Source organism: Labrus bergylta, chromosome 17, assembly GCF_963930695.1.
Source record: "Labrus bergylta chromosome 17, fLabBer1.1, whole genome shotgun sequence".
Classification (NCBI taxonomy): domain Eukaryota; kingdom Metazoa; phylum Chordata; class Actinopteri; order Labriformes; family Labridae; genus Labrus; species Labrus bergylta.
The window spans coordinates 24932196-24951451 of NC_089211.1; the positions used below are offsets into that span (position 1 = coordinate 24932196).

Here is a 19256-nt window from a genome sequence, read left to right on the forward strand (position 1 = left end):
TAATATGCCAAAGTGATTGGACCACTAATCCATAAGTGGGTCAACAATGAGCCAAAAACAATCAATGTGTTTATTGGGTTAGAAAATCACCTATTGGGAAAATCAGGACTGATATCGATACACTTTTGTTTGATAAAACGATTTAGCTGATTGCAGATATCGATGTTTGTTTCAAGACTTCTTTTGGCGTCAGACTCAGTAGTTATGTGTCCTAGATGTCAGCATTAAATCGATTCGGCACAACAACAAATAAACATCGGCTACCGACATCGGTTCATGCCACATTATTTGCCGATGTGCCGATATATCGGCAGAAACTGATGTTGAACCGATGTATCGGTGCATCCCTAGTTTATATGTATTTTTTGTCATTTTGGTTAAAAATATTCACTTGTTTAGGTTTCAGTAATTTTTCACTTTTAACATTGAATAGTAACTGGAATCTTTTTTTACCCACTTATGCATCTAAGGGTTAAGGATCACTCTTTTGTAAAACCTTACATTTGAATGCCTCCCCCCACCCCCTTGCTGCTTTTTGTAACATAACAACGAGTAAGGTCTTTTTACCTGTTCTTTTGTAATGTTAACAGACAAAGAGTAAGGTATTTTACCTGCTTTTTGTAAAGTGTCTCGAGATAACACTTGTTATGAGTTGACGCTTTACAAATAAAAATTGATTGATAAATTGATTGATTATCAAGAACATAAAAGCTAGAAAGAAAATGCTTTCACGGCACGGACACACAGCAAAAATCCAAGAAGAAGGTAAGTTATTTATCACGATTTTCTTTAAAGGCATGATTTTTGATTTGACATAATGAAAGCGCAAAACTGTTAAAAAGTGGCATTGTGGGGCGCCGATGCCCTGGCGGTTAAGTTGTGCCCCATGTATTGAGGCCAGTACGCCAAGGGGGTGGCACCGGACCCAAAATCACCCAGTGTCTAGCCAGCTTTAGTTTTATAATACCTAGTTTTACCAACTATAGGTTAAAAAGAGCCGTTTGCGAGTCAAAAGATCCGACTCTTATTTCCGAGCTGAGCCAGAAGTTCCGGCTCACTAACCAGAACTTAATTACCCATCACTGGTTTCTGCAAGCTTCCAGCGGAAATGAGGAGGAGAAACATTTCCTACACGAGAGAGAGGAGAGGAGAGGAGAGGAGAGGAGAGGGAGCCTGACACTTTGGTTTGATCAGCTGCTGACTCTGAGACTTAAGAGTAAGAGAAGAAGAAAGTTTGCTCGGATTGAAACGCATGAACCCGCCGGCATGTGTGCACTGAGAGTGATAGTCTGCAGAACAATGTGCAGGTATGCTTCTGTGTGTGTGTTACACTTAACCAGCTGCCATGTTTAAAGTCTGTTTATCTAACACCTGTGCTGCACATTAATGAAAGGCTGCAGTTAAAGTCAACTCCTGTGTTGTTAAATTAAACCAACATCTGTTAAACATTTAAAACAGGTGGAAGTGATCTGTGTTTTGGAGCATTTGGATAAATAACTGAGCTGTTTGGAAAGGTTTTTGGCTGATGTCTACCACAGCTGCTTTACTATTATCCCACGCTTTTACTGTCTGAACTTGTTTTGAACAGCTTCCGATCCATGCCAGGCCATGAAACCGGACACCGACTGTACATGGAAATTTAAGGTCACCCGGTTAGCACGGAAAATATGCAGAGCTCGTTTCATGTACGACCTTGAAACGATTTATTGCTCGTATGAGTTCCACCTGTTACCAAGTCCTGTAGCTGAGTCGAGATGGTTTGTTCGGAAACTGACAAAATGAAGGAGGGGACTTTCTGAGCTTTTGTTTTAGAATAAAGCTGAAAATCCTGGTTATACACCAAAATCCTGCAGTTCCTCGAGTGTCCACTAGAGGCTGGCTGCAGAAGCGTCAGAAGTCACATACACACCCATTCTAAAAAGCCTGTCTTTACAGCAGAGATGAACATGTTTACAGCCTGGTTCAAAAACCCAAATAGGTGTGATTAGCTCATGTCTGGATGGACACACACTGTACGGGGGGTGAATGTTTTGATGACTCATCAGTTTTGATTTGATGAAGGATAAGAGTTATTCACAATAAGGCGTGTAGCTGACCTGATTGACAGGTGGATTTAAAACCCGCCTCAGCTCCAGCTCTCAGCCTGTCGTTAGGTTGACTGAAAGTTAGACTGAGACAGCATTTCCAGAATGGAGACCGCCATCGATGGGACTCCAGCGCCCCCTGCAGGAACAGACGGGTGTCGTCACTCGCTAATATTTGGAAATAAGGGAAAATCTTGAGAATAAGTCGAAGAAAACCGCCTCTTTTTTTATTGTCTGGTGCTCAAATAAATAATAGATTTTTTAAATGTGTTGTTTCTTTACAGCGTCTCTAAACCTGTCCTGAGGATGACCATCCATAACGGCTCTGTGATATCCGCCAGAGAGCGCTCTCAGGTGGCGGGGAACAGGAGAAACACCCTGAGATGGGACCTTTCTCCGGCTGAGATCAGGACGGCCACTGACAGCTTGATTAACAGAGTGAAGATGGTTTACGATGACATTGGAGCGCTAAAGATAGAAAATGTGTCCGTTGAAAACACCCTGAATGCCCTGGCTAATGCCAAACTGGAGTACGTGTGTAAGTATAGTATAGTTATTCTAGAGTCTTCTTGTTTTCTAAAATCACACAAGATAGAAATACTCTCCAGAACAAATCAATGAGCCACTTTTATGCACTTGTCTCTGAAGCTTTTCTAGAAGTTAATCACATTTACTGTCTATTAAATTAAACTTACTGCACCATATTTTAATTTATCTGTAAGGAAAACAAACCGCCAAGCATCCTGTTTGAGTTAAAGGTGCAGATACAAAATTTCAGCCACTAGGGGGCTTCAAATCCCCCTGAAGTTACGATATCAGCAACAGTCACTGTGCTTAGAGAACGGGTGTTGATCGCATAAATTCTTTAGGGAAAACAAACAAAAAAGAAGACAAATAATTAGTCACTGTTGTTGTTTGTACCAAAAGATGAACCAACACAAGAGCCATGTTCAGACCGCCGTTTCAAGCTGCGATATTCACGCCCCTGGGTGTTGCTGTACCGTGTTTGGAGGAAGTAACAGAGGCGTTACAGAGGGCGAGACAGGATCAGCAGAGCTAGCACGGGAGCTCTGTGTGCATGTCTGACTGTGTGTGTATGTGAAGCTCCCTCTGTGCCGTGCTTTCACAATGTGAATCCACAGATCGGGACGCCAATATTACGCCGCTGCAAATCAATATGAATGTACAAAAAAACGTGACTACAGCTGAGCGTAGTCATAGCACTTTAGCTTGTTTTCTCGGTCTTTAAACAGGATTTGATGACAAGAAAAACGTTACATTTGTTTCTTTTCCCCCTCAGCATCGCGCCACGTTCTGGATTTCCCTCAGTACGTCTGTCCCTCCAAAGAGGTTCGGGCGGCGAGCACAGAGGCCGACAAGAAGCTGTCGGAGTTTGACGTGGAGATAAGCATGAGGGAGGACGTGTTCGAGCGGATCACTGCTCTGCAGGTACGCGGCGTCGTCGACAGCATCACTCTGAAGGTGAAGGAAAGACGATACAAAGACTGGCCTTTAATCGACCTGTGGTCCAGAACGTCTCTAATGAGGTGTTAAAGTCATCGTAACCTTTAGGGGGGAGGAGACGAGGAAGCTCTCTAAATATGATGAATGAGGGTTTGACGCATTAACCGTGTTAGCTATGCCAGCGATAGATAATCCCACTGGGGCTAAAAAAGGGCAGGTGATTGACGTACATAACTGAAGGGTCTCATGTGGAGATCATGGATATCGTACCCTCATCGGACCCCCCCATCGCTGCGTCTTATTTAACTTTGGAAAGAAATTGAATCTGAGTAAGACACCATATGCTGTTCCACTCTGGACTCACTATATGACCCATTTATGCTGCCAGGCAGTAAACATAAAGAAAACATCATAAAGTCGTGGTCATATTTCTGCCTGTGTGAAAGTATTTATTTGTCTTTTTTTGCTACAGAACAAGCTCCAAGACGACCTTTTACCTGAGGAGAGGAGGTTCTTAAACAGACTTGTTACTTTAGGAAAGCAGAAAGGATTGCACCTGTCCAAAGATATTCAAGAGGTAACGCAATAAGTGATCTACAATTCAACACACGCATTGATTCGAGATTTTATAACAAAATCTGTTTTTATCAGTTTTAAAGGGGACATATTGTGAAAAAAAAAATCCACTTGTAGTGTTTTTGAACATATATTTGGTTAACCTGAGTGTCTACTGACCCACAAAATGTGAAATAAACCCATCCAGTCCTTTGTTTGTGGTCTGCATAAGTCTTACAACACAGAGAAAAATGCTCTGTTTCAAATGTGCTCTCCTTGTGATGTCACAGTGGGATTCTGGTAAAAAGAAATCCCCTCCCCTCCCCTGATATCTCCACCCATGGACTCCACCCCCAGACTAGAGCTAAACTTCAGCACAGAAACAGAGGAGTGATGTCTACGGGGAAAATTCAGGGGGGGCTCATTGCATTTAAAGAGACACACACACCAAAACGGAGCGTTCTGAGAGAGCTGGTTTATACAGGGTCACAAACCTCCTCTGGTGCTTGATTCATGTTATATTTTGACCAAAGCACAGCACAGATGTTTCATTTAGACCACAGGGGACTGTTTGAAAAGGTGGAGGAGGGGGATAATATCTCCTCTTTAAGTAAACAATAAACAATACAGGGAGGTTAAACTGACTTTTGTGGTGATAAAATAAATGAATCCTGCACTTGGACCTTCTTCGGGGCATTTTGTATTCTCCAATTTATCAGAAACCTCACTTCACCTCACCCAAACTCACCCCGTTGTGTCATGTCATATCGTATCCTACACTTCACCTCACCTCATCTCATCTATTTTCACCTCACCCTGTTGTCGTATGATATCCTTAACCTCACCTTCTTCTCGTATCGTATCCTGCACCTCACTTCACCTCACATTACCTCACCATGTCATGTAAAAATGACTCTTTGATTATACCAAAAGTACAGGAGCCGTTTAAATTAGATGTAGATCTAGAAGGAAGTATACAGTTCAGGACACTCTCTGATACAGTAGGTGGCAGTATGCACCTTTAGAAATCTAAGAAACACAGTGATGGCAGGTTTTATATGCAACCTGAGCATGAATAGTTCTGTTGGGCCGTTTTGCTTTTATTAGATCGGACAACTGAAGAGAGACAAGAAAAATTGGGAGGAGAGCGAGGGGATTGACATGAGGACTAGAGCCTCTGTACATGGGGTGTGCAACATAACTGCTAGGCTATGTGGCACTGAGTAGTTTTATTTTACTGCAGAGTTAATTAGTGTGTATGTTTTGAAAAGCAGTCTTTGTCTGCACCTCGTTAGCCATTACAAACGAGTAGACTCATAAATGTAAACTCTACTATTCCACAGGAGGCTTTTCATTTTGTTTTCTGCAACTGGGTGCAAAAGAAAGTTTGCAAATTTCAGCGTGGCCTTAGAAACAATCTGGATGTCAAATATCTGAAAAAGTTCAGAAAATGCCAAGGAGCAGTGTCTGGTTTGTCATGCTAAATAATGGAATGTTTATCCCTAAATTTCTCTAATTTTTCTCTTGTAAGGAAATAAAAAGAACATCCAAGCTCATCAGTGAACTGTCCATCGAGTTCAACCAGAATCTGAACGAGGACAACACGTTTGTCGTCTTCTCCGAGCATGAACTGGGTACGCTGTTAAACTCTGTGTGGCCTTGTGAAGATGTTTTTTTTTTCACTTTTTAATGGTGTGTTGCTGTCCTCTTCTGTGAAGGCGGGCTGGCTGATAGCTATCTGAACGGCCTGGACAAAACAGCAGACGGGCGCTATAAAGTGACACTGGAGTACCCGCATTACTACCCGCTCATGAAGAGGTGTCACAATCCGGAGAGCAGGAGGAGGATGGAGACGGCCTTTCACAGCAGGTGTAAAGAGGTAACAGGACTCTGATAGATAATCTGTTTATTCCTTTCGCACTGCAGACCTCGTTAGATATCTGTTTTTCACTTCAGGTGACGTATTTACACCTCAGGTCGACGTTTAGAGTTTAAACCTGTTCTGAAGTGATTTATGGACACGTTTCTCTGTATCATTTTTACATTTTAAACTCTAGTTGGAATTTTTCCATTCCTAAGCTGGACTCAAGTTACCCTGAAAACCAAAAGAATATCAGAGGAAGTGATGCATCTTTGTTATGCAGCATCTTTGTATGTTTTGATTTCATCATTCTGTAAGCTACAATTAGCATTGTGTCCATCACTGCTGAAGATAAATATGATGCTGTTTCACATGAGAAGTTTTAAACAAGTGAAGCATGATGAGGGACGAGCTGTCGCAGTCTCTGAGCAGCTGACCGGCTTCTGAAAGAGTCTGTATAAAACATGGACGTAGCCTCTGTGATGTCAGCCATTGGTGTCTGAAGAGATATTTGGAAGCCGAACGATGGCGCTCGTTATTTTGGGAACGCTATCTCCACCTTACTGTCGATCAACTAAGTATCAGCCCAAAAGGAGGCGATGAGGCGGGGCTCAAAGGTGTAATATGTTGAATTTTTCCTCTAAATTTATTAAAAATGTATTTATTTTATTTTTCAGAGATCGCTCAAACCAGCGCTCTTTTCAAAATGTTTGATATTCCCCGTAGTTTTTCCGACGACAGATCGTGTCTTGTACCCACATTTATACATTTTGATTGTTTAAAAGCCCTACTTCAAATATGTTTATAAAGTATGTTGAAATGTTTTTTAGGTTATTTTAGTTATTATATATTTTCAGTGATCATTTTTTATTCCACCACAGGTTTATTCCCTTTTATGACGCATTTATGACTCATTATTTATGAATTTTTAGTAAAAATGTTTGAATGAAATAAAAAGTATTATATTTTGCAAACTCATGTTTTTTTTTTTTGTTCAGGTAAACACGGCGATCCTCGAGCAGCTGATACAACTGAGAGCAAAGGTGGCAGACTTGCTGGGTTACAGCAGCCATGCGAACTATGTGCTGGAGATTAACATGGCCAAGAATGCCCGCAATGTGTCTGAATTTTTAGGTATGACCCCCCCTCGACATCTCGCCCTCACATGCACACGTACAAAAACACTCCCCACATGTCACAGAATGAGAGACCCACGCCGTCTTTACGGCTCTGCGTTATTAAGATTCATGAGGTTTACATGACGGGTAGATGTGGAAGAAGATAGAGACGCAGGGGGCGAGACATGATTTAGTGTATGTTACATGCTCTACATGCCTCATGTATGTTGAGTAACAAACTGTGATTTATGTCTCATGTGGACACACGGTTAAATAAGCTGCGTCACTTTCTATCTTATGATGATATTTAATAAAGAAAATCTATAAAAAGAGGTGAGATCAAACTTTCCCTTAATCTTTATTTCAGAGCCATTGGTCCATATCAACACAGAAAAAACACAAGAAATATAAATGTAACAAAAACACCAGGATAAAATTACTATAGTTGGAGCTGGGGATTGAACCCTCGACCTTCCGGTTGAGAGACGACCGACTCTAGCACTGAGCCACAGCCCGCCCTCTTTTTTTTTTTTTTGTAACTTAAGTTTTTATTAACTTTTAACAGTTTTTAAAACAATGCAGCACATCTTATACCAATAAAAAAGTATAAAGCACTTAGGCAGAGCATACAAGTCATCTCCTAGCATGAGATAACAAAAACAACAAAATAATGCCACAGACATAAGAGAGGTACAACCACCAACATGAGTCCATTCTATGACCTTAGTTCAACATGTTGCCAAAACAGATCGCTGTCATCTTTCCACCAACATTCATTTTTCCCAACATGTTTTCATATGAAGAGATCTTAACCATTTCGTCAGTCCATTCCTTCACAGTGGGGCGCCTAGGGTCCTTACAATTTCGCAGTATAATTCTCGCGGCTGTGATAAATCCAAGCCGCCCTCTTTTCTCTTTTCAAATCAATTAATCAAATCGTAAATTTGTACATAACATTTCTGAGCACAGCATCGAACGTGGGAATACGATCAGAATAATTACTGAGATACCTTTCATTTTATCCAGTATGTTCTTGCCACTCTTTCGTTCATATTGGGATTCTGTCAAGCTACACATACCCGACCTAAAAAGCCTCTGCATGTTTCTAATAAGCTCCACGAGCAGAAACGTGCTCAAACTAGGATCAATATTGGAGATGCTTTTGAAAAATGGAGAGAGGTTAGAACACAGAAAGGTTTACAGACCCATGCAGAGCTGGATAAACACTGAAGCTTCAGAGTCCACCACATGGTGACCTGAGTGAACATCCACTCTGGGGGGGGGGGGAGACAGCGCTCTGTAATGTTTAGAATTTATACTGCAGTCCCCGTTTTAAACACTAGGTGTCAGAGTTACATACTGCTCCTTTAAGTTCAGATCATTAAGCAGTTAATTTAAATTCAACTTGGTAACTGGGTCCTCTGATCTGAATTTGCAGATACTTTCTATGAAACACTGAAGCCGATTGGAATCAAGGAGAGGAAATATATTCTGGCGCTGAAGAAGAGGGAGTGTCTGATGAAGGGCCTCCCCTTCGACACACAGATCAACGCCTGGGACTTGCCGTACTACATGAACCAGGTGGAGCAGTGCAAGTTTGCGGTGAACAAGGACAAGCTCATCGAATACTTCCCACTCGACGTGGTGACAGAGGGACTGTTTGGAATCTACCAGGAGCTGCTGGGGCTCGCCTTCACGGAGGTGGAGCACGCTCACGTGTGGCATGAAAATGTCAAGCTTTATTCGGCGAGGGACACAGAGACGGGAGAGGAGGTCGGCCAGTTCTACATGGACCTGCATCCAAGGTAGAGAATATGAGGATTCAGGCGCAGGACAGGAAGTGATAGCCTCATATCTGCAGCTTTTTTTTTTTTTGTAAATAAAGCCTTGTATTTATCACAGAGCCAAGGTTATGTGCTTAAAAATCTTATTGTATCTGACCAACATTTAACTATCCAAAAATAGTCACTTCACTATCATGTAACAACAACAAAAAGCAGAAAATCTTAACAACCGAGAAGCAAGAACCAAGGTATGCAAGTATGCTTTGCACCCCAATCAAGCAGCAACCTCCAGTGTTAAAAAATGAGGCTGATGCAGAAATAAATATGATAAATATTTATTTATCATGCCTTATCCTCCTCGGTTAATCTTGCACCTTGGCTACTGTAACTCTGGATTTCCGCCTTCAAAGAATAATAACTCAGACTTTATGTTATCATGAAATAGGTACCAATTCATTTTCTGTTGACCAATTAATTTATTGACTGTCACTTATCCACCTTCAAGTTAGAGTTTATAGTTCACGCTGTGATTTGACTGCAGCTCTTGGTCCTTTGTGGTTTCAGTCGTGTCAGAGTCAGTCTCGCTGTGTGACATCTGCGACCTTATTTTTTCACCAGGGAAGGAAAGTACGGCCACGCGGCGTGCTTTGGACTGCAGCCAGGCTGCAGAGGACCCGATGGAAAACGCCGGCTTCCTGTCGCAGCTATGGTGGCTAATTTTACCAAGCCCAGGAAAGGATTTCCATCCCTCCTCCAGCACCACGAGGTGGAGACTTACTTTCATGAGTTTGGTCACGTTATGCACGAGCTCTGTTCAAAGGTAATGTCAATGAATCAGCTGTTTTTTAAGTTTTAAATGTGTGTATCGTATATGGAGCTTGAATGTCCTGTGTGTTTTTGTCAGACCACTTTTTCAGAATTCAGTGGCACGCTGGTGGAGACGGACTTCGTGGAGGTGCCTTCACAGATGCTTGAGAACTGGGTTTGGGAGAAGGAGCCCCTGAGGAGAATGTCTCGACACTACAAAGACGGCACCCCGATCCCAGATAATCTGCTGGACAAGCTGATCGCATCCAGAGTCGCCAACACTGGTGATCTACTTAAAAAAAAAAAAAAAAATCTTTAACATTTCTGCAGCAATCCAATCATCTCTGTGAATCTGCTGACGTGTTAATCCTCCTGCAGGACTGATGAACCTGCGTCAGGTCGTGCTCAGTAAAGTGGATCAGACGCTGCACACCAGCTCTCGTGCGGACACGGCTGAGGTGTTTGCAAATCTCTGCAAAGATATCCTCGGCGTTCCCGCTACACCAGGTACGGAGTTAGCATTAGCAACAGTTAGCTTTACAGGGGAAATGATCGCTGCAAAGCACAAACAACCAAGTCTCCAAGAGGGGTTGGACATTTGAAAATAAACAAAATGCAGTTTATTAATCCTCTTCATGTCCTCTTAACTCTTAAAGTTTAAATTCTTTAAATACCTGTCAGTGGGCAGACAAGGTTTATGTTTAGTTTTGATCTTTGAGGGGCGCCGGATAGCCTAGCGTTTGTATCACACAAAGGCTATAGTCCTCAAAGCGGGCAGCCCGGGTACAACTCCAACTTTTGGCTGCTTGGCTGTGTCTCATTTCTCACTCTCTCACCCCAGTTTCTGTCTCTTTAAACCGTCCTCCTTCCCTCATAAATGCACACACAGTCAACTTTAGTAAAGATGTATTCATTTGTCCTCTGCAGGTACCAACATGACGGCCAGTTTCAGCCACTTGGCGGGAGGATACGACGGTCAGTACTACAGCTATCTGTGGAGCGAGGTCTACTCCATGGACATTTACTTCAGTCGCTTTAAAAAGGAAGGCATTATGAATCCAAAGGTGGGTCTTTAAAAGTGACTGTTTAGCATATTTAACATATCAATATAAAACCCTGCTGCTGCTTGTAGGAGCTACAGTATATTTAGCAGTTACACAAGTGCAAGACACAAATTGCTCCAGCAGGTGTCATCTGTGGGTTCAGGTTGTACACTGTGTAGATACGAACCTTCACTGGGGGGGTCAGGTGTTGCTGGATCAAAGAGCACAAACCGTGCTGTGGCTCATTTGGTAGAGTCGGTCGCACTTTGAGTAGTCAGAAGACTAGAAAAGAAATATACAAGCTCAAGTCCATTCACCATTTTTTTTAAAGCGCTACCTCAAGCTACAGCACACAAGGTAACGCAGAGTGAATCTTTGTATGGACATTTACCGACAATGTTTGAATCTTGCACGTAAAAGTATTAAAGAGCATTAATAATTGAGAAATAAATCCTCCATAAATGAAGAATAAATTTGAAGGTCTTATTTCACAAGAAGCTCAGGAGCGAAGCCAAGGCGAGCGCGTCAACTATGTAGCCCCTCAGTGGCTTTAAGTTTAGGCTAAGCCTATACTTCTCTTCAACTCCGTCCCCCCGACTACGCTGGTCCTACCTCTGCAGCAGGGTCCCAAGTCCCCAGCTAGACTCTTTCTCGCTGTAGTCCCCCAGTTTGAAACCAAATTTTCAAACTCCATTCGAGCTGCAGATTCCCTTTGCACCTTTAAGAAGAGGCTAAAGACCCAGCTCACTCTTAATGATGTTTAATGGGGCTGATGATGATGCTGTTGAGGATATGTTGATGGTGATAAGAATATTCATGAGAAGCTGCTGATGTCCAGTCCAACTCCTTCCTTTGGCTCTTCCTGATGTTGTTTCCTGCGTTCTAGATCCTTCCTTGTGTTGAACTTGCTCTCTGAGGCTTCTCAAAAAATGTTTCTGCTAAATAAATTGTAGAACACGTGATAAAATGTCTGTATACTGATGAGCGTTTGCTCCGTCACAGGTTGGAAAAGAGTACAGGAGGGTGATTCTGGAGGCGGGTGGATCTGTGGATGGGATGGACATGCTGCAAACGTTCCTCGGACGTGGCCCACGCCAGGACGCCTTCTTTCAGTGCAAAGGACTGACGAAGTCTCAGGAAACAAAAAGTGTGTAATATAGAAGGACGCTTAGGGCTTAAGGGGGTTTTGTTCACCGTCAAAGCAAGGTGGACAGAAGAAGAAATATGTATTCTTCAGTTGTTTTATGTAAGTGTTGATGTTTTTCTACTTGATTTCTACCTGTTTATGTGTTTAAATGTTCCACACTGCACAGAGGGTCGTTGTTATGATATGTACAGGTGGCTTTTTTTAAACAAGACATTTTTACAGTAAGAGAAGCACAGGTATGATTTATGACATGAATGTTGTATTCAAGTGTCCCAGAATTTCATAGCAGAGATATTTAATTATGTACTTTATTAATTAAAGGTGACATATTCTCCTCCTCTTCTTCAGTGTAAATAAGTCTCAGAGCTCCTCAAATCATGTGTGTGAAGTTTCTTGTTCTAAATCCACTCTGATCCTGTATTTGATCATGTCTATAAACCCCTCTATTTCAGCCCTGCTCAGAACATGCTGTTTCTGTGTCTGTACCTTTAAATATGTAAATGAGCTGGGTCTGACCACGCCCCCTCTCTGGAAGGGCTTTGGGTCGGTGCTTTCTCGCTCCATGTCCTATTGTTTACGATGAGAAGGCAGACTCAGAGGGCAGAACAAACACCTAGCTGTGGGAGTGTCACCCACCTGGGGGAGGGGCTACTGCCCTTTGTGATGTCATGAAGGGAAAATCTCCAAACGCCCTGTTTGAGCACACATTTTCTGAAAAGTGGAGCAGGTAAAAGACGGAGAGGATGGACTTTTCTCATCATTGGGGGGTTTGTAGACTGACACATATTAGTGTTAGAACAACATGGAGAGTATTTGACACAATATGTGACCGTTTTATATCTCAGGAAAGAAAGGGGCAGACTCAGTCAAGATTTGAGATGCTATGTTTGTATTAAATTGTTTTGTTTGGTTGATGAATTAACTTACACAAATGAAGAAATGAACGAAGCAGGCAGGCATAAAATGACCCTGAATAAAATGACATAAAACGACTTTTGCTTGTGCTGTTCTTACTCTCTGATAAGAGGGGAATGACATGCGGGAAAGGAGCCACAGGTCCGATTTGAACCCAGGCCGTCTGCATTGAGGACTACAGCCTCCATACAGGCTGGGGTGCACACACTAACCACTGGCGCCCCATATGTCATTTTGTTTGGGTGCTTGAGGATCGATAGGTGCCTTGTCCTACTAATTCAGGCTGCAGCTAGAGCAGAAACAGACAGCTTTCAAAAGATCCTAAAAACATTTTAAAGCCGTTGGAGTTTCCTTTGCAAACAAATTGTTTTACATTTATTTCAGAGGCTGATAGACGTCCCCTTAATTTTGTACCAAAAATGGTTAAATGTCTAATTTTTTTAATCACATTTATATTAACCTTGAATTAATCTTAATCTAGAAATCTATCTACAGTGATCGGACAAAGACTAAGGTACGGAGGGATTAGAAAGAATGATAGTCTTACATGCATTAACGGCACATGTTCAAGCAGGATGTCCTTTAAATTCCTTTAACACATCCATATCTATCCCTTTCTTTAAAGGCATTAGGCTTCAGACTGCTCTTCTCGTGAACAGGATGAAGGAAAATGTCCTAATTACCAGATTGTAGAAGGAATGATTTCCATATTTTTTAGAACATGAGTAAATCCCCTGAGAGAAAAAGGGGTGGTGTGTACACCAGGGGGCGCCACTGGATAGGATATACATATATGAGAGTTCAAAATGGTGAAGAAAATGTAATATTACAGTTGCTATTTGATGATAGAATTATTGTTTCCTTCGTCTTTGACTTTATTTGTGATGTCATTAATCGTAAAACTGCTGTAAATAAACCTTTTAACTGAAACATAGATGTGTTTTATTAAAATACTGTCCTGTTTTTTGTTTAAACTCTTTTCTCAGACCTAAAATGAAAGGGAAGAAAAGTGCTACACAAGCTCAAGTCCATTTACCATTTTAGTCAGTTTACTTTTCTTTAAGCACTTTTCTTTTAAGTCTTTTATTTGTAGTCACTTGTCATGTTTCCTCTTCTTGTTGTTGTTGTTGTATATATTTTAGGGCTGTCAGGATTAGTTAATCACGGCTAATTAAGGTCTGAAATGAATGCATTGATTTTATTATCGTGATTAACCTCATGCTATTTTGTTTCTTCAGGCTCCCCGTAGATAGTCGTCCTCAGTGTCTCCCTGTAGTTACACTGATGTAAAAGAAGGACACTGCTGCATCTTTGAGTCTCCATTGTGCAGAAATGTCACCCCAGCCTTTCTTCCTCTGTCCAGAATAATAAACACAAAAACCCTAAATGTGGTTTAAAATTATTTTTTACTTGCAACACAGTAGAAAAATGTCTACAGGATTCAAAACAAATACATTTTAGCAAAAAAGCTGAATGTGTTTTCAAAGTCAAAATGGGTTGACGAGCCAAAAAAAATTAAAATAAATAAATTGGGAACCAGTTCTTTAGGGGCTGAGATGAGAACCCCTGAATGCCCCCCTGGAGAGACGGATTAAATGAAAGTGTCGGAGACAGTGAACGCATCACCACTTGGGCTGGAAAGGCGACTTCTAGTGGACAGCCCACTTCTTCATGTACACACACGCACACACACACACACACACACACACACACACACACACTGAGAGAGAGAGAGAGAGAGAGAGAGAGGTGTCGCTTCTTCTTCTTGGTCTCAAATAGCCTCCATGTAGCTTCAAACTCGTCGGTGTCGAAAAGCTGCCCGGGGGATTATGAGTGAACACACCTGGGTGCGGCACACTTTAGAGGAAAAAGCTCTCGCGTTGTTGTCGGAGGTCTTTTTTGTATTTCCTTGCTGAATCTTGTGGACATTTTGTTTTTGTTTTTTGGGTTTTTTTAAATGCTCTGTGTGCTAAAAAAAAAAAAAAGTCTTACAACATCCAGGATCGTTTTTCCACCCTTCGTCTTCCCCTTTTTAATTTTATTTTTTTAAGTGAACACCTGGAAGCTTTACATGCTTTTATTGTGAAATCAACTGCGGGACGGAAACGTTGGAACAACTTGAGGAGAGCTCGCGCAGTAGAATGTTCAGGGCCAGCCGTTATAAGAGGGGCACGTTAGCTCGATGCTAACATTAGCACAAAAATACCCCCATTGAACTACGCTTTTTAAAACCCCCGGAGGAAAGCTAATGCCCTCTCTTTTGCACATATTTTGGATAAGTACACCCTGACAACAACCTGGACGCCTGAAAGCGACACACTGACTCGACATTAATCAAAGGTAAGTGTCTTTGTTTGCGCAAGTTCTGTATATGGGGCCCCTTATATATATAGCATGCTAACAGCCGCTAGCATCGGCGCAGTATCGTTACAGGGTCCCATTCTTGATGCTGTCCGACCCGAGTTAAATTAACATTTAATTCAGGTTATTTTCAGTTAAACTACACCCACACAGCCTCGTTTTAACAGTTCGAGTTTTTAATAATGTGTGGTCATGTATTTAATTCACTAAAATGGGTTTTTCTGACGGTAACAGGAGATTAAAGCAGCTGTCTGTTTTCGGTGTGTTTCACATCAACAGCTGTACATGGCAGACTGTTTGTGCACTCTTCATCTATTCAGAGCCACCAGGCTGTCTCTTAAATATGGCACAGTGAAATGCATTTTAATAGAAGAAGCAATCATTAACGTGTTTACAGTTTGCTATCATCCACATTGTAATGTAAACAGCTGCAGTGCAACAGCAGCAGCAGCAGTCACATCTTTTGTTGCAGAGCAGCTTCAGCAGCTTCGACCGACGGAGGGATTTCAGATCTGCACCCTCAACATATCAGCGTTTTAATTTTCTCACCACTTCACTAATCAGATTACCCCCCCCCCACCCCTCCCACTTAACTCCAATGTCATTTAATCCTGTTAAAGTTGGACATACAGTAGATGTCGGAGCTAATCTCCTATAGGTTTGTTTTTAGGACATCAATGTCATGTGCTTTTGTGTGTGTGTGATAGTTTTATGTGCCACCTTCACGAAAAATCTCCGGCAAATCATGAAGCATATAATGTTGAGGAGGTGCAAAACCACCTGAATGACATTCGTGGTGACTGCAGGATGTTATGCATGCATTGTGGATCTTGTCAACCTCTAAATCATTGCAGCTCCTGGGCCACAATCCAAAGCAGTTTTAAGTTTTAAAACGCAGTGACACATTTATGCATCTTTGGGGATTATCTGATATTACATTAAAGATGTAATTATGATATGATCCAGATGAACTAAAGCCTGAAATTAGCAAGATGGACTTTACAGAAACTCTGCAGGCAGTAAGTAGAGGTTTCCACTAGAGCTGGGCAATATATCGAGTTTTTAAGATATATCGATATATTTTCAAACAAGATATAGAGTAAGACAATATCGTTAATATGGATATAGTTTATGTTGCATTAAAATAACATTACAGAGGTGCCAGGTCTCCTTTTTCTCATCTCACTGATGATGACTGACTGTCTGTCCCTCTTCACCCTGCTCCTCCCCTCTCTCTCTCTCTCTTTTATTGTATTTAAGGAGTATTTTTATTTTATAACATTACTTTTTAAATTCACAAACGGGTAGTTTATTTTCCATGTGTTTTCACTGTTAATAAAATACATATCGATATATATCGAGTATCGCCATTCAGCTAATCAACATCAAGATATGAGTTTTGGTCCATATCGCCCAGCCCTCGTTTCCATGAGAAAACATATGCAGTGATCAATAGCCATATGAATTGCGATAAACAAAAATAAAGAGAGCATATTCTAGCTTTAACAAAGTTTCTGTCAGTCTGCGGTTTTGCATGTTTTAAATAACACCTGTGTTTGCAGCATTTCCCGTCTAAATCCCCCATAAAATCCCCCGAAACTGTTCAATTGGCACTAATTCATCTGAGAGTAGCTGATAGATTGATAGAACTGTCAGACATGCTCTGAAATTTGTGTTGCATCAGAGGATTTTAAATTTGATATCATATACTCTACATAGTTGTAAAGAATCCAGAAAAAAATAGCATTTTAGGAACGGGAAACAAGCTAGAAGTAGGACCTTTTTTAACTTAAAAAAATAGCTTAACCATTCAATCAGCCATAAACTAGTTGTTGCTTCCCTTTCCTTGTTGTTCACTCAGACTCTACAATCCACTTTGCATTAATCTTCCTCCCTCCTTTGATCATTTTAAACCAGAAGCAAACAATGTCATGCCAGGCTGATCTTCAGTATAATGCACTCTGTAATCTAGAGTCTTGCCACAGTGGTATGTGTTGATGTGTTGAAAGCCTACTCGTGTTTGGTGACCATTTCCTGCCTGAAGTTATCCCTGTGTGATCATTTACAACAGAGCTTATCAAGAATGGAAGATAAGGTTTAGTCAAACAGAGGCCCTCAGCTGCACTGTTCCTTTTCTCAAACTGGTGCCAAAGTTGTATTGTTACAGAAACACTTGCGTAACAGTTTGTTGTGTCACTTGGACTCGAAAAGAAAGCAATGGATTTTTATTTCAGATTTTTTTGGGGGGGGGATTTTTATGCCTTTATTTCAGAGATAGGACATTTGGTAGAGTCAGAAACCAGAGAGAGAGAGAGAGAGTGGAGAATGACATGTGGGAAAGGAGCCATGGATCAGATTTGAACCTGGGCTGCCTGTAGCCTCCATACATGGGGCGTACACACTAACTACTAGGCTTCTTGCGCCCCATATGTGTTTATTTTTTGTTGATATAGCATTTTAAAGCTTGAGGTTCGATAGGTGCCCTGTGCTACTCATCTGGGATTCAACTAGAGAAGGAACAGACAGCTTTGGGGCGCCCGCACTAACCACTATGGTACCGGTGCCCCGAAAGCAAAGGATTTGAAGAAAAGTTGCCAAGGCATGTTCCCTTGTTGTCATTGTGTGTTTGTGGCTTTGAAATGGTCATTTCAGTGTCCACAATGCCTCCACTGGGGCTTTTTATTTTCATACATCTATCATATTTGGACTTGAAGTAAAAATACCAATGGATAAAACCAAGTTCACCAAAGTTCAAGCCACATTTTCCTCTTTTTCTTTAAAGCATCGAAGTGTCTTGTTGACCGGGTTCAAACTCAGCTTGACTCTCCCTGATGGGGGTAACTTTTAAAGCCCAATGAAATTTTATTTTTACTGCCTTAAGATGATGTAATGCCCATTGAAATGGGACACAGTCATGGTGACCTGTGAACCTATGGGATATCAGTTGAATAGAAAACAGCTGGGGGTCAGGAGGGTGTGTTTGTGTCGTACCGTACCACTGCTGAACTCAGAGCGTGAGCAAACGTGGATTGTTTGCAGATTACTGCGACTGTGAATGTGTTTGTCTAATGGCAACATTTAGGGAAGTTACCCTTGTAATATTTGTGATGTGATCATCTAAGTGCACTTCCCTGGAACTGGTTTAACGTGCCCTTTTTTAAATTCTTTGGAAAATAAAAGAGATATATCCTAGAGCAGTTTGCAAACAATGTCGTTCATGACGTGGCCTTAAGAACATTTGCTGAATGTTTTAGCACTCATATGACGTTATTAGAGACTGACGAGTCATCCTGACGGTGGCCAAACTTGTCAGGAGGTGTATCAGTTTGTATTTAGCTTGTTATGCACTGCAGTTTGTGTGGAAAAGGGAAAACACTGCCAGCTGGCCATTTTTTATATTTTCAGAGATTAAACCAAATAATTTAAACTCAAGTTTCAGTTTTAATAGTTTGTCATAAGATCACCCTGAAAACACAACCGTAGTCTTCATTGCAGATGAATGTGTTTAGTTAACGTGCATCAAAAAGGGGACGCATGAGTAAAGATTTGATGTGGGTTTCTTTTTCTTTGTGCTTTGTGTCTGGTTGATAGACTTTTGTTGTGTAAGCAACCCTGCCCGCCCCCTCTTAAAGCAGGTGCATGGAGAACAAGCTGTTGCATGTGTAGATTTCACTTTCAGTCCATGGCCTTGTGAACGAGTCCTCGACTACTCACTGACGAATACAGACCTCTCGGTGGTCCACTATGTTTTTTATATATTGTGTCCGTCATCAGCGCTGTATGTCTGTAGGACTGCAGTCTTTAAAGCCCACTTCTGAATGAAGTGATGAGTGATGTTAACATACGACTCCATGAGTGAGTCTGTTCTGCACATTTCTGCTGCATCTTTTCCTCTCATAGCTGTTGTTAGCCGTGATGCTAACTTGTACTCCTGTGAGTGGAGGATAAACATGGTATTGTCATTTTCATGCAGCCTGCTTAACACCGCTCCTCTCTGCACACAGTTCACTCGAGTGTTTGAACTGGTGTGACATCTTTGTTTAAGAAGTAGTTAGTAAAATTCTGTGTTTGCACATGTTCTCCAACTGGTTTGGGAGTTTCCCTGTGCAGTTTAATG

General features: G+C 41.5%; 2 protein-coding genes across 3 annotated transcripts in view; both read left to right on the forward strand.

Annotated features, from left to right (window-relative positions):
- The first annotated feature begins 1106 nt into the window (after positions 1–1106).
- Positions 1107–12855, forward strand: nln (neurolysin (metallopeptidase M3 family)). 2 transcript variants are annotated; one of them, XM_020653844.3, is made up of 13 exons: positions 1107–1216; positions 2369–2622; positions 3385–3533; positions 4021–4125; positions 5635–5737; positions 5822–5982; positions 6963–7098; positions 8521–8887; positions 9485–9686; positions 9771–9957; positions 10052–10180; positions 10601–10737; positions 11719–12855. In XM_020653844.3, exons 2-13 carry the CDS (start codon positions 2391–2393, stop codon positions 11869–11871), a joined length of 2061 nt encoding a protein of 686 aa, XP_020509500.2. In that variant the 5' UTR covers positions 1107–1216; positions 2369–2390; the 3' UTR covers positions 11872–12855. The 2 variants fall into 2 exon arrangements, with proteins under 2 accessions (XP_020509500.2, XP_020509499.2); XM_020653843.3 differs by having other exon boundaries at positions 1137–1307.
- Positions 12856–14479: 1624 nt separating this feature from the next.
- The window catches only part of erbin (erbb2 interacting protein), a 70779-nt gene continuing 66002 nt past the window's right edge, over positions 14480–19256 (forward strand). The window contains exon 1 of the mRNA XM_020653835.3: positions 14480–15118. The gene's annotated coding sequence lies outside the window, so the exon portion shown is untranslated. The remainder of the gene's footprint in view (positions 15119–19256) is intronic.

Excerpts from the sequence above, each read along its gene's own strand:
- nln (XM_020653843.3), top strand. The coding sequence starts at position 1,267 with ATGTGTGCACTGAGAGTGATAGTCTGCAGAACAATGTGCAG. Across the intron at positions 5,738-5,821 it reads CTTCTCCGAGCATGAACTGG|GCGGGCTGGCTGATAGCTAT; the intron begins GTACGCTGTTAA and ends TCTTCTGTGAAG. Across the intron at positions 9,958-10,051 it reads ATCCAGAGTCGCCAACACTG|GACTGATGAACCTGCGTCAG; the intron begins GTGATCTACTTA and ends ATCCTCCTGCAG.